General features: G+C 38.8%; 1 protein-coding gene across 1 annotated transcript in view; it reads right to left on the bottom strand.

Annotated features, from left to right (window-relative positions):
- GALNT13 (polypeptide N-acetylgalactosaminyltransferase 13) overlaps positions 1–14,483 on the bottom strand; it is a 345,963-nt gene that overhangs the window by 161,215 nt on the left and 170,265 nt on the right. Inside the window, exons 4-6 of the mRNA XM_077830255.1 lie at positions 7,369–7,535; positions 5,209–5,416; positions 2,484–2,654 (exon numbers count right to left, since the gene is read on the bottom strand). Of these exons, the coding sequence (XP_077686381.1) occupies positions 2,484–2,654; positions 5,209–5,416; positions 7,369–7,535 (546 nt within the window). The remainder of the gene's footprint in view (positions 1–2,483; positions 2,655–5,208; positions 5,417–7,368; positions 7,536–14,483) is intronic.

Here is a 14,483-nt window from a genome sequence, read left to right as displayed (position 1 = left end):
ATTAGTGAACAGCTATTGAGGGGCTTTTCAGATAATAGCAGTAAAATTTGACCTGGGGGAAAATAGTTTCCTTGTTTGTTGTGTATTTCCCTCACCATTCTAATTTTGCTCTTTCGGACAATATTTGCTCGAGGCCAGTCCATCAATACGTGTGTACACACGTGTGTGTGTACGTGTGTGTGTGTACGTACACACGTGTGTGTGTACGTGTGTGTGTGTACGTACACACGTGTGTGTGTACGTGTGTGTGTGTACGTACACACGTGTGTGTGTACGTGTGTGTGTGTACGTACACACGTGTGTGTGTACGTGTGTGTGTGTACACTATATACTATGCAGTATGTATACATTTCTAGAATATTTGTGTGGGGTACCTTTTAACTACTAACAGGTCATTTACAAGTCTACATTATGGGCCTGAATCTCCAGCTGAGCTATAGCCCTTTTGCACCATTTAGGTACTACAAAAGGAGCTATAATCCAGCTGCAAACACCCAAAAGAGAATTCACCTGACAGAGGCACATCTGCACTACAGTCAGGCCCTGAACCTCTGGTCTCCACACCCTCTAAGGTCAGGCTTGACAAAGCCCTGGCTGGGATGATTTAGTTGGGGATTGGTCCTGCTTTGAGCAGGGGGTTGGACTAGATGACCTCCTGAGGTCCCTTCCAACTCTGATATTCTACGATTCCTGGGGAGGAGGTGTATCATGGGCGGGGATGGCACCTGGCTGAGCTTTGCTCTGCCACTGTACTCCTCGACTGCTGTAGGGTCCATAAGGATCCATCACTGGCACATGCTAGTGCCGCCAAGGAGCATATTGACAAAGCAATTTCCAAACAATTTCCAAACAGAATTTGGTGCATGCTTTCTAGTCAAAGACTTAAGAGCCATATCCTGGTCCCCTTAAAGCTTGAGAGGCAACTGGCATGGAGGAGACCCCAGGTGGTACAGAGCAGCGACAGCCAGCCCTACCCCGCTTCTCCTGGCCCTGGCATAAAGGTTTACTCACAGGTATGGTCAATGCACTGGCTCTTCTGAAGAATAGACCCTTGGAGGTTGGCTGCAGCAAGGTGCAGTTTGGACTCAGATTGAGGGGACAGAAAGGTGTCTGAAAGCCACCTTTGATCCTCCCCCTCTCAGCTGTGCGAAAGCATTTAATCCTTATATTCTACATACCAACATTCTGTAGTTTTTCCTAATAAATAAGTGGAAGAAAAGATGATACCTGATAACTTCATTGTCAAGCAGAAATATATTAAAAAATCTAAACCCACAAAAACCCAAGACTCTGAAGAACATAGATTTCTGCCCTTTCAGATGTACATAATTATGAAAATGTCTCTAATTATCCATTGTCTTGTCTGGAAACCTTTCTTTTGGCTGCATTGTGAACTATTTCAACCTGAGCTGGCTCTCTCTTTATCTGCCTGTTGCACGCAGTAATGGGACATGCAGGAGGGGAATTTCCCCAACTTCTTTATGCCTCAGACATGTTTGAAATCATTATTTCAGCTTTTCAATACTTTCATTAACTATCATAAGGACCATTATAGCTATCAGGACTGAGCAAATAATCCATAGCAAATAATTTAGTCAATGAATGTCACCTCTTTTTTCTGTTCCCAAATTTTCTACAAGCTGATAGCAAGTTTCTCAAATGTGTTACAGTGAGTCACCAAATACTTTTTGTGACTAATTCTTAGTCTGTAGCTCATTCATGAGCAATTCATTGACAGTGTTCAATACTAGAATGGGAGATATGTTTGTTAGATTTGATAGGACACGTACTGTAGGTATCAATTCTGTTCCCTGACTGGAAGAGCATGAATTTTAGAATCAAGTTTCTAGGGAAAATATTTGAATTTTACAAGTTCAGAAGTTATTCTCCACAAGTACTTTCTAATATTAGCTTAAAATTCATTGTTTTCATGAACATGCTAGCCAATACACTTCTTCACTAGAATATTTGAAGAAAAGTAATGCAAAGGGGACAAACACATCCAAACAAATTCATTTTGTATGTTATTGAATACTCACAGAAGAACTTTAAGGCATTTGCTCAGTTCTGATAACTATATTGCACACTGTGAATAGGTGAGAAAATGGTCTTCTATTGTTTTAATCTAAAAGGTTTCAGAGTAACAGCCGTGTTAGTCTGTATTCGCAAAAAGAAAAGGAGTACTTGTGGCACCTTAGAGACTAACCAATTTATTTGAGCATAAGCTTTCGTGAGCATAAGCTGTAGCTCACGAAAGCTTATGCTCAAATAAATTGGTTAGTCTCTAAGGTGCCACAAGTACTCCTTTTCTTTAATCTAAAATGTGTACCACACCTTTATGCTTTTTGGATATGTATACATTTGAATTTCAGTAAAGTCTTAATAATTAAAAATGATTATCCACAAATAAAACACTGCAATGCTCACAATTATGCAATGGAGTCAAAGACAATACAATAGCATCCTTTGCCCATTCTCCTTACCTTACAGGCAAGGTTCTGTCCCCTTTCCTTCTGTCCATCTCTCTCTGAGGAACAGGATACCAGCGAAAATTAAGCTTCCAGTTAAACCCTCCATATGTCATGTCTGACCCAGCCATGTATTCAAATGTGTCATCACTGATCACATCAATGATTGGACAGACAACAGTTTTTCTATAAGAAAAAAAGAATACTTTTTAAAATATGCTAGAGACCCCTTTCTGTTGTGGCTTCGCAGCATAGAAATCAAGACCCACACCAGAGATTTTATTTGGAAACAAGATTGTGCAAAATTAGTTTTCTCAAATTGTCAGATTTTTTTTGCAAACCCTTTTTTTTCCACCATTTTGGTTTACATAGATAGGCTTGCACTCCCTGAGTTTCACTCCAAGTTTAGCCTCCCAATTTCAAATCACAGCCCAGCTTTAAGCTACCAGATTTCAGGACTAACTCATGGTAAACAAATAGGTGGTCCCCGCAGTTTCCATACAAATGCATTAAGTTGATGCAGGTTAGGTTAGGTGCAGGTTAGGTCAAAAATTCATCTAGGTTCCCTCAAACCTCAGCAAATCTGTCATGAATTTCAGATTTGGAATAAAACCTGAAACCTTAATGAAACATTTCATTTTCATTTCATCACTTACTCTGTAAAAGTATTTTTCCAGGGCTTTTGTACATATTTCCATTGTTCAAGGTTCTATAACACAGTGCGTTAATTGACTTTCAAGCTGATGTTCATATTAATAAAACATCAGCTTAGAAGGTCAAACATGTTATAGACTATATAACGACCATAAACAGCATAATCTGTGTATTTGCTTGAAACCATGCAGAGTAACAAATGTGTTTCTTAGTGTCCTCTGCATCAGTATGGGCTCTAGCTAAAGAGACAACCCACAGCTGAGCCAGGCAGATTTTGAAATACACCTAAATTTTGCTGCTGATGTGCCAAGCTGACCTCCGTACCACATAGCTTTAACTTTTCTGCAGCGGGTGCCATATTTTATTTTATCCCTAGTGAGATAGCTTTTCTCTTTTGCTATGCTTGATGTTTTATCAGTTCATAATTTGTAACATTGTTTATAACATAAGGGTCACAAAGCGCAAACTGTAAAAATCCCCTATATATTAGAAAAGTCTTAATGAAACATTAGAAGATGCAGTTAGAGCACCACAATTTAAAATATTGTGCATTTCCCTAACACTCCAATAACAGTTCCGTGCAAGTTATTGTAAACAATTTGTAAAGTATATTATATTAAACTGGATCCATAAGGGTGCAGCAGTCAGCTCTCTTTCATGCCTCTTGTGCATTTGTGGTCTTCTTACAACAACAAAATTATCTTTAAATTGGTTTGGTTCGGACACACGTGATTTCATTATCTCTTAGCACTGAGATGATGATGCTGGGGGAAGGCCATCAAATGAGAAGCATCGAGCTTAGATGCACTACACAGTGAGTTATGCAGCCTTGGCACCCCCTCCTCCCCTGCCCTCAGCAAACACCAGGTCAGACTGCTGATTCCTATCCCCATGCACAGACATCCCCCTCCTTCAAGTAAGCAGGGACATTGCTGTCATTTCTTACCCCAAGAGTAAAACTGAACTGATATTGTAAAGTTTCTCCATTTCTTTGCTCTCCACTTATACGCACAGTTCCCGCCCATCTCCTTTCCCTATACCCTCTCCTCTGTAGAGACACCCTCCACATAAACCCATACCCTCTCTCTACACAAATAGCAAAATAAACTCTTTAGTTGTTGCTGCAGCATTCAATTGATGCTGTGAAGCTGCTTTCCTCCAATGGATAGCCCTGCCCCCCCCTCACTCTGACACGTCTGCCCTCCTCCCCACAGTCACCCATCATCCTGAAAACACAAGAGACATTCCACCCATCTTTAACCCCTGAAGCTGCTGTAGTAACTGGTTGCTGTTGCCCCTCTGCTCTCTGGGTCACTCAGGGAACATTTTGTGGAGACCTCTTGCAATCCATCTGCTTCACAAATAGAGGCAAAGAGTCTTTTTTGGCCTTGAACACAACAGCATTTGTAGATAGGTAGGCAGGCAAGCAGGTATTACACACACACACACACACACACACACACACTTGCTTCCTCAACATAAAATATAAGTGTATGGAATTTGCTTTTTAGAACAATAGCAAAAAGTGATGATAGCAAGGCTTTCTGCTTTGATTTCTGTTTGTGACTGGACATTCACTTATGCACATAAACCGAGCAGGTACACATTGCACCATCCACTTGGAAGACAGGATAAGCATAAATTCCAATTGCTTGTGAGCTCACAAGAAAAGAGAACAGATGGGGAGAGTGGAGGAATGCACCGCATACACAAGCACTCATGAACCAAACAAAGGTGGTGGGTTACTTTGCCAACCAAAGATTGGATAAAAGGCTTCATTTATTAACTATTATTACCAGTTACACTAACAGAGACCCTGTAGGAAGAAAGATACAATAACTATTAAAGCATCTTATCCTGACAAAAATATTGATTGAAAAATTACTGAACCATTTTTTTAAAACTAAAAAACGCTGTTGGGTTGATGACTTGTTTTCAATGTGTTCAGGCCAAAGAAGATTCTTTTTATAGCCAAAATATAATCACACTGAAAATAAAGGGTTATAAAGGAAACTCTGACAGACCCTTAACTAGAGCAGTGTAGCAGGCATTGTCATCATGCAGAAGGACATATATCAGCCCTTACCTGTCTTCCTTTATTCTTGCCAGTAGGGGCTCAAGCCAGCCTAAAGTGCATTCACAGTGTGCATCCAGGAAAGTTATGACCTTGCCCTTAGAAGCCGCTGCTCCTCTGAGCCGAGCACGGATCAGTCCTGACCGTTGTTCCATCCTAATAATTTTTACTGGCACTTCCAAATTTTTCACATAATTTTCTAATGAGGCTTTCAGAAAATCTGCCAAATGCAATTTAAAAATACAAGAAACCTTTTGTTCAAACTAGATTCAGTAGTCAGTGAGGAGTCAAAATAGAACTGTATGGTTAATACATCATACTGGTCACTCAGGTAATTCTTGGACAATATTCTCATGCATGAATATTGAAAGACCAAAGGTCCTGAAAGCACAATTCAGGAAATACAGTCTGAGACATGTTTGTCAATTTTCTGAAGAATGAGAGATAAGTTTCCAGGTCATGGAGGTTTACATTAGGACACTGCTCACATTCTAGGATTGCAATATAGTTCTGGTTAAATGGGTCCCATGAGAAGACCATGCAAATAAAAGATTTCAAACGGAAAAAATTATGATTAATTTCCTACTTATAGCACTGGTCAGTCAAAGCTTAGTATAAATTCAATCCAGAAATGTGTACTTTGATTAAATATATGTTTTTGCTATTTTGTTATAGAGTCGAAGTTTAGTTTTCAAATATATCCATTTTAATAAGCTTCTTCGGCAGTTTGGGAGCTTCCATAACATACCCTTTCCCTATGTATGAGGGTCATGTTAAGTACTTTGACCCTGTGCTTCTCTTTGATGTCTGACTTGGAAGGGAGCAACAAAAAGTACAGTTGGGGGAAAAACCCAGAGCAGTGGAAGCAAGGTATAGTGAAGCCAGTGCAGCATACTTTTCCCTCCCCCCAACCCCTTAGTAACAGCTGCACATTGTGAGTGTGAGCAAGAGAGAGCATGCTTCCCCTCTACTCTTTGAAACGGGGATATCTAGTTGAGTAGCCATGTGGATGTTAATGCTACTTAGGGCAGCATTAACATCAGCTCTGTACCTGCAATCCCTCCAAGGGGTACCCTGCACAGAGTAGAGGAAGCCAGTACAGGAGCCATACTGCATGGTCTGAAGTTTTCAGTCACAAAAACAGCTTTTGACCACTTTAATAGTTTGGAAGAAAAAAAATCCTAAAAATGTGGAACAGGGGAAAACCAAAAAAATTCAGCTGCTTGGCATGTCACATCAATGGCACAGCCCTGCCCCTGATATTAAGCGACAGCTCTAATATGCTGAACAGGATATGATGCTGTAGCTAATCAGTGGATTACAAAAGACAGTACCTTTCATACTGTGCAATAAGCTTCAAATTCCCCTGCATTTATTTTTACACAGCTGCAGATACAGTAACGTACCTGCCTATGGTAAAACCTCCATGAGGAGGACAGAAGACCTAGGGAAATCTTTGAGGTGCACCTTGCAGTGTTTGCTGAAGGTTTCCCTCAGGGGACAGGTTTTGGCACCCGGAGAGAAATCAGGCAACACAGCTTCCAAATCCTCCAGTCCTCATGGTGCCGTGCTGTGCAAACATTTTGACATCCAAAGCAAATACATTGACATTTTTTGGCTTTTCACCAGTTCCATTATTTTAGCATTTTTTTATTTCTAAAACATTAACATTATCAAAAGCAGTTTTTGTTACTGAGCAAAAGCAGTTTTTGCTTTTTCTACCCTCAAATAACCTCAATTACTGGTTTAAAAAAACTATGTGAAACTCGGGCTCAAAATAAATTAAAAACAAAAACCAAAGAGTAATCTGAGGAAACTGTTCAAGCTTCTGACATTTAAACAAGTTTAAACCTCAAGAGTGAGTCATTTCCTTGTTAGGAGAGAAATGAGCGACAGAGACATAGGACACTATATTCTTGATATTCTTTATCGGGAATATTGGCACAGCACTCATAACATGGTCACTGAAAAGCACCATTCTCACTGAGCTACTTAATCCAGAAAACTGCCCCTCTCTGAGTTGGGGGGTCAAATTCATTACTGGTTAAAACTTTATTGATTTACAATCCCTTCTGCAGGCTTCTCAAATGTGACACTAACAAAATATGTACATTTTAAATCTCTATCAAATTATTATAACTATCCACAAGAAAATTAGAGCAAGGGTCATACCTCTTTCACTGGCATCATCCACCAAGATAACCTCAGAAAGCAAATGGTGTGGGGATCTGTTTATAACACTGTAAACAGTTCGAAGCAAAGTACTCCAGGCTTCATTATGAAATACTATAACTACACTTGTATTTGGGAGTTCATCAGGGTAGACTTTTGTCTTGCATCTGCCAAAGAGAAAAAAAGACAAGTTAATCTTTTTTATAAATTCATTCTCCAGTGCTATGTAACAACATGACAGGTATCAAATTCTGGAAATTGAGCTTCAAGATTGCTGGACAGCTCACCATTCAGTAAGATATGAATCTCTCCAGACGCTCCCCGCCCCCCCCATCCATGCCCCCCTCAAAATACAAAACAAAACAAAAAATCACACGGAAATTCTCAGGCATGGGGTTTTGAATACTGTATTCTGGCTAGGAAAAACTATGAGTAAAAAGACTAAAGCTGCAAATAAAATTTTGTACCAGATCTCCTAAATCAAGAATTAACATTTACATCCAAGAAATAATACAGTGCACACACATATATACATACATACATAAACACCCAAACATGTGAGTGACGACCCCTCAAGTCCTACAGCTTGGATAAAATGGGACCCAGCACTGAGCAACACTAGAAGTTTCTTAAAACTAAAACCTAAAAATGAATATTTTTTAAAAAACTCCAGTTTGCTCATAATACAGAAGGATGGAACTAAAACCTTTTATCTCTGTCCTCTAAAATTTGGGGCGAGGTCATATAATGGTACCCTAAATACCAACCACTCCTGGTTTGAGTAAAGAAAATTCACCTGCGGTGTTTTGCAAATCCCAAATCAAAATACAGTCTCCTCATCCCATCCCCAATACATGCACTTCACGTGCACAGGCAGCTATTATAAAACCAGCAGTACTTGTTATCAAAGCCAAGATATTTCATTCTAATATTTTCAGCATTGCTACATAAAAAAATCTTTTAGATATACTGATAAATGTCAGCTATGTACTTAAAATCATTTTCTAGCTCTATTTTCATCTTTGTGATCCCGATTTCAAGAAAGCACTTAAACACATGCTTACCTGTAAGTTCAGTGCTTACTTACAGTGACCACCCATCCCTAATTGGGTGGCACAGTCCCAAAATGTAAATTTCAAGTTCTGGGCTGAATGACTGTGGGACATCATTTGTTCTGGATTCCCTGTAGTGCCTATCCTGGCCTGCCTGAGGCTCAGGGGCATTGCCAGCCTCTTCTTGGTGGGACTGAGGTGGGGCCTTTGGCCCCCCTTGCCATAAGACCCTGCCCCCTGCTCGTCCTCCTCTTCCCCCCAAGGCCCTGCCCCTGGACACAGGCCAGGGGCTGCTCTTGGGCACCCTGATCCCACACCCAGGGCAGGTGGAGGGTCCAGGGCTCCCCACAGCAGCCCGAGCTCCCTGGGTGGCTCTTACCACTGCCAGGCTTCTGACCTGGTCAGGGGGCAGGGCTCCTGCATATGTCCAATTTTTGCATTTTGGAAAGCTGGTCACCCTATGCTTACCTATCCTGAGGCCTATACGTGGTATTTATTTTTTACTAAAGATAAGCTAAGAACATGTTTATACATTCCTCTTTAAACATTTTCTTTTAAATGTTTTAAATCTGAAAATGTATGTTAACTAATGTTACAAGCAGAGAAACTCTTTTGTAGTCTACTGGCCTTTTCTGACTTGGTGTCCTGTAATTCTCACACAAGAGCAATGTATCACTGTGGTCCATAATATTTTAATACTCACCATGCTGCAGAAAATCAGTACAACTAGAACTATATGTTGTGCTATCTCCCTAGTATTTACACTGGGTTAGTCTGTCAAGTTACTTTTTGATTTAGGAGTCAGAAGAATGACAGAATTGGGGCACTGAAGAAACATTAAATGGTCCTTGAACTCTCCCCCTCCCTCACTCATCATAACAAAACTCTGTAAAACTTTCTATTGCTTCACTGACATGAAAACTTACATAAAATAGAGTCACAATGACAGCCTTCAAAACTTAAGGGTGACATTTCCAGGTATGAAATATAGAAGAAAGTCTATTAGTTCACTGGTTTCCATATTATAGTCACAAGTCCATAGTGTGCTCTAGAAACCAGAGCAAAGAACCTCTCTTGATTGCTTGTCTTATCCATGTGGTACATCTTGCCCATTATTGCAGGAGAGTAAAACCAGGAGCATTGTGATACGTAAGCAGCTCTTCTGCCAGGTGAGTTTCAAAAGGAATCTCCTCCCAGCTGAGCCAGGGGGAATCATGCTAAATTTGTATGAACTGGAAATTGTTCTTTGCAGATTTTATAGCGATGTACAATTTGGAAGCAATCACTGAGGAAGTTAGTCAAACAACATGGCCTTAGAGCAGTAAGCTATTCATTTGCTTAATGAGCTTTAAAATCCATGGAGAAAGGTGGTACATATTGTTTTCCTAACTACTGCGGGGGCCTAATTAACTATACATTTGGGCATCTATTATGATTTAGATTTACAGGGTTCATGAATAATATGGCTATTATATTATCATCTGTGGGGATGGTGGTAGTTTAGTTAGAGTAACCCAAAGAAATGTGACCAAAACGGGGCAATCTCTCAGAAAGGGAACATTGTTTCCTTTGCAGAAGTTAGTAAATGTTTTTCTAAAAACATATGATGTTCAATTGCCCCCCGAAGATATATGGTGGCCAAACCTGATAACTAAATTCAGTCAATGAAGTGTGAAATGGAAGGACTTCAATGCAAAACACAATACAACTTTAACACCAGTGCCCTCATAATATAATGTCATTGTTGAAGGGGTTATTTCTGTACTGTTTTTTTTTCCTTTTTCAGATATTGTTAAACAATTTTTATTATTTCAGTAGTGATTGGTATTTGATTTTAAACAAAAACAAACTAGATTAAAACTACTTGAAGTGAACTATTAAAATGAGATTGTATAGTCTAAAATATTAAAATATTTTTATCATGGTTCTAGAATGGCAAAAGCAATAAGAAAACATATCCGTGTTTTTATAAATTGCCTTCATGGAGGTGGATATTTATTTGAAGGATTTTTCTCTTCCATGTTTTTAGCACTTTATTTTACAGTATATATCCCCTCTGCTAAACATTCAGTTTGTATAATTATACAGTATTAGCCAGGATCATGTAAAGAACTCCTTTACTATTAATTACTATTCTAAAAGATCTGCTGTAGCTCAACTAGAAGTTATAGGCTTAATGTAGAAATTACTGGGTGAGGTCCTCTGGCCTGTGTTATAGCCAAAATGTTTTTAAAAGGATATACATTATCTCCGTTTATGCTGTAAAATGTTAAAGCTAACTAAACATTTCAAATTTGTCTCCCAAGCACAAGCAAATACCATAGACGTATTACTCTCAACATGTGTACATAAACCTGCACTTAAACTTCATTTTGTTTTAATTTTTATACCATTTTCTTCTGTGTTGTGTTTTTAAAAAATTGGTTATTAAAGTTTATGCTTGACTATAAGAATGGCCATACTGGGGCAGACCAAAGGTCCATCCAGCCCAGTATCCTGTCTACTGACAGCGGCCAATGCCAGGTGCCCCATAGGGAGTGAATCTAACAGGTAATGATCTCGTGATCTCTCTCCTGCCATCCGTCTGCACCCTCTGACGAACAGAGGCTAGAGACACCATTCCTTACCCATCCTGGCAAATAGCCACTAATGTACTTAACTTCCATGAATTTATCCAGTTCTCTTTTAACCCCTGTTATAGTTCTAGCCTTCACAACCTCCTTGAAAATATTTACAAAAGCAATATTAATTGCTATAACAAACAAATTAACAAAAACTTAAGTAAAAATTCTATTTGTTAGTCTGTTGCTAAAACCAAGTGCTGGGGGCAGGGAGCAGAGTAAGAAGTCGTCTCACAGAAGATTGTGAGTACCTGTTTTAGCAATCCAGCACTACCTTTATCATGGAAAACTACTAACATGTTAAGGAAGTAAAAATGGATTTCTTTATGTAAAAACTGAAAAACCATCTAAAACAGGTACATTTGTATGTGGCAAAAAAGATTAAGAAAACCAGGACAAAAAACCAAAACATTATTTTAATAAAGGAATAAAAAATAGAAATAATTAAAATATAGAAAACCAGGTCATGTTTCTGTTATAGGCTATATAAAAGCATTATTTGTGTCATTAGTTACCATTATATTGTACATAAACTAAGTTCATCTGTGTATAAATTTGGGTTATTGAAAACAAGAGAAATAGGGAAAAAACTTATGTTAACCAATTTAAGTGGTTTAAGGGTGCATCCCACAGATTGGAGACACCAGAGTGTATCAATGCACAGTACAGAAACATCTGGATGTAGACAAGAAAAAAGATAAACCTACAAGTAACAAACAACTACATTTCAACCTAGCGTGTATGTACAATTAAGTATGCAATCACCTACAGAGACATTACAATGGCCTAAGGTAAAACAGGGCTAATGTAACAGTTTGACTGCTACATTCACACCTGGGACTTTGATCGGTAATGTACAATTAATGCATACAGCTGTCATTTTGAATCTTTTTTATTTAATATGACTGAAATCTATCACTGTGTACTATAATTGTATAATTTCTTGTTATTCAAAACAGACAAAATGACATTGCTAATCTGTTTCTGTCTGTCTCTCTCTCTCTCTCTCACACACACACACACACATATACACACACACACATATATATATACACATACAAATTAATGAATGAATGAATCATAGAAAACAATAAGAAAGCAAAGAAAACAGCATAGGTAGAGAAATTATGTGCATGTGAAAATGATCATTCTTCGCTTTCCAGATCAGCTCATTCTGGATAATTCCCATGAACAAATTCTGCAGTGCACCAACTGATGTGCTCGGATTTGTCGACAGCTGAACCTCTCACTAGAAACTAAATTAAAACTACTCAATTCATTTAATTTAGGATACTTGATTTTAGTGGAAGTCATAAAGGCTGTTACTTTGCATAAGCTGCAGTATTAAATCATAATTTGCATAAATAAATACATAAATCATAATGTATCATTAGTTGTCATTTAGAAAACAGGTAGCTGCCATTAAAGTACTCAGAGGAGTTTTTAGTCCACTATGGATTATAAATTGGGCTCTCGGTTTTCCTCTCTGCAGTACGGAGGGGAACACAAGGGAATAAAAAGGGGCAGAAGTACCTTAAGCAAAGCAGTGGTTCTGTAACACATTTAACCCTTCTCTGCTTTCCTCTGCACTAGCATGAGTTTGAGGCTCTACATTTAGGACTGCGGTCAGTGTATTTACTCGGCATCAGCATTGCTAATCCCAAGCATTCAAAAATCATGAGTCAGGCCCCCAAATTTTGATTTTTTTTCCAGATAAAAAATATCTTTTAGATTTTCTTCATTTGCATTCTAGTTTCTGAGTCTTTATGGTGCACTCAGGACAATTTTTTTTCCTAAGCTTTTCAGCCATGAAGGCTAGCCACTTACTTCTTTTGTGAAAGATAAGGTTTTCATGCAATCTCTTGATTCCAGCAGCTAGGGCTTTAAGAAAAACACTAAATATCATAAAACACTATGGCATGCTCTCTGCAAACACAAAAAGAATTTCTGAGCAGAAATCCAGCAGATATTTAATGCTGTATTAACTTTCCTCCAAAGCCTCTATTCCCAGTTAGAGAAGGACAGTACACAACTATGAGGAGAGGGAGAAAGCCAATGACAGCAAGGAGAGGGTAAGTCTTCTGCATGGCTGGTGTCTGCTTTTCTCACAGATCCTGAGTCTTAAAGTGAGCCTCCTATTCACCTCTTCATGGGGTTTCCAATCCCCTTTTCTGTTGGGAGCACGTGGGTAAACTCTAGAAAGTAAACCTTTCATAGTGTTCAAGCTAGATTCTTGTTTGTACATCCTGCAGGGCTTATCAGGAGGGGCTTGTGGGTGCAGTTGCATGGAACAATATAGCCTTAATACTTACTCCTTTTAACAATATTTTTCTTGGTCTATATCCATTTATTGTATAAGACCCAATTCACTGAAAAATTTTCTTACATCAATGTATGGCAAAGGATCCAACTTTTTTGCAAAGCAGAGACATTTATAACTCTTTAGGCCAACTTAAAAGAGACTCTGCTTTATGCATTTGCAAAATTTGCATGCATAAACAGTTATTTGCACAGGTGACTACATGATTTACATTTATGACGACTTCTGCTTTGGTCACCAGCATGATTTAAATACTGGGAACTTCAGCATCACAGCACAAACATCTACAACTTGAGCTAAATAAGGAATATCAGCCAGGAGCAAAGAATTATGCCATACTTACAGGATGGGGGACTCTATCCTGGGAAGCAGTGACTCCGAAAAAGATTTCGGAGTCATGGTGGATAATCAGATCAACATGATCTTCCAGCATGCCACAGTGAGAGTTAATGCAAAAGAGTTAATGCAGAGGAATCTTCAGCAGAGGTAGAGTAGAGAGGTTATTTTACCTGTGTATTTGACACTGGTGTGACCGCAGCTAGAATACTGTGTCCAATTCTGGTGCCCACAATTCAAGTAGGATATTGATAAATTAGAGATGATTCAGAGAAGAGCCATGGGAATATTAGAGAACGTACCTTATAGTGATAAACTAACCTGAGCACTTTGAGCCTAACAAAGAGAAGCTTAAGAGGTGGTGATTACAGTCTGTAAGTATGTACATGAGAGACAAATATTTAATAGGCTCTTCAATTCAGCAGAGAACGGTGTAGCATGATTCAATGGCTGGAAGTTGAAGCTAGACAAATTCAGACTGGAAATAAAAGACAAATTATTTTACAATGAGGGTAATTAAGTACCGGAACAATTTACCAAGAGTTGTGGTGGATTCTCCATCACTGAGTTTTTAAATCAAGATTGGATGTTTTTCTAAAAGATCTGCTCTATGAATTATTTTGGGGAAGTTCTCTGGCCTGTGTATTACAGCTGTGGTTCTCAACCAGGGGTACGTGTACTCTGGGATATGCAGAGGTCTTCCAAGTGGTACATCAGCACATCTAGGCATTTAGACATTTACCTAGTTTTACAACAGGCTACTTAAAAGAACTAGCAAAATCAGTA

Source organism: Eretmochelys imbricata, chromosome 11, assembly GCF_965152235.1.
Source record: "Eretmochelys imbricata isolate rEreImb1 chromosome 11, rEreImb1.hap1, whole genome shotgun sequence".
Taxonomy (NCBI): domain Eukaryota; kingdom Metazoa; phylum Chordata; order Testudines; family Cheloniidae; genus Eretmochelys; species Eretmochelys imbricata.
This window is presented reverse-complemented; position numbering and strand designations above follow the sequence as displayed.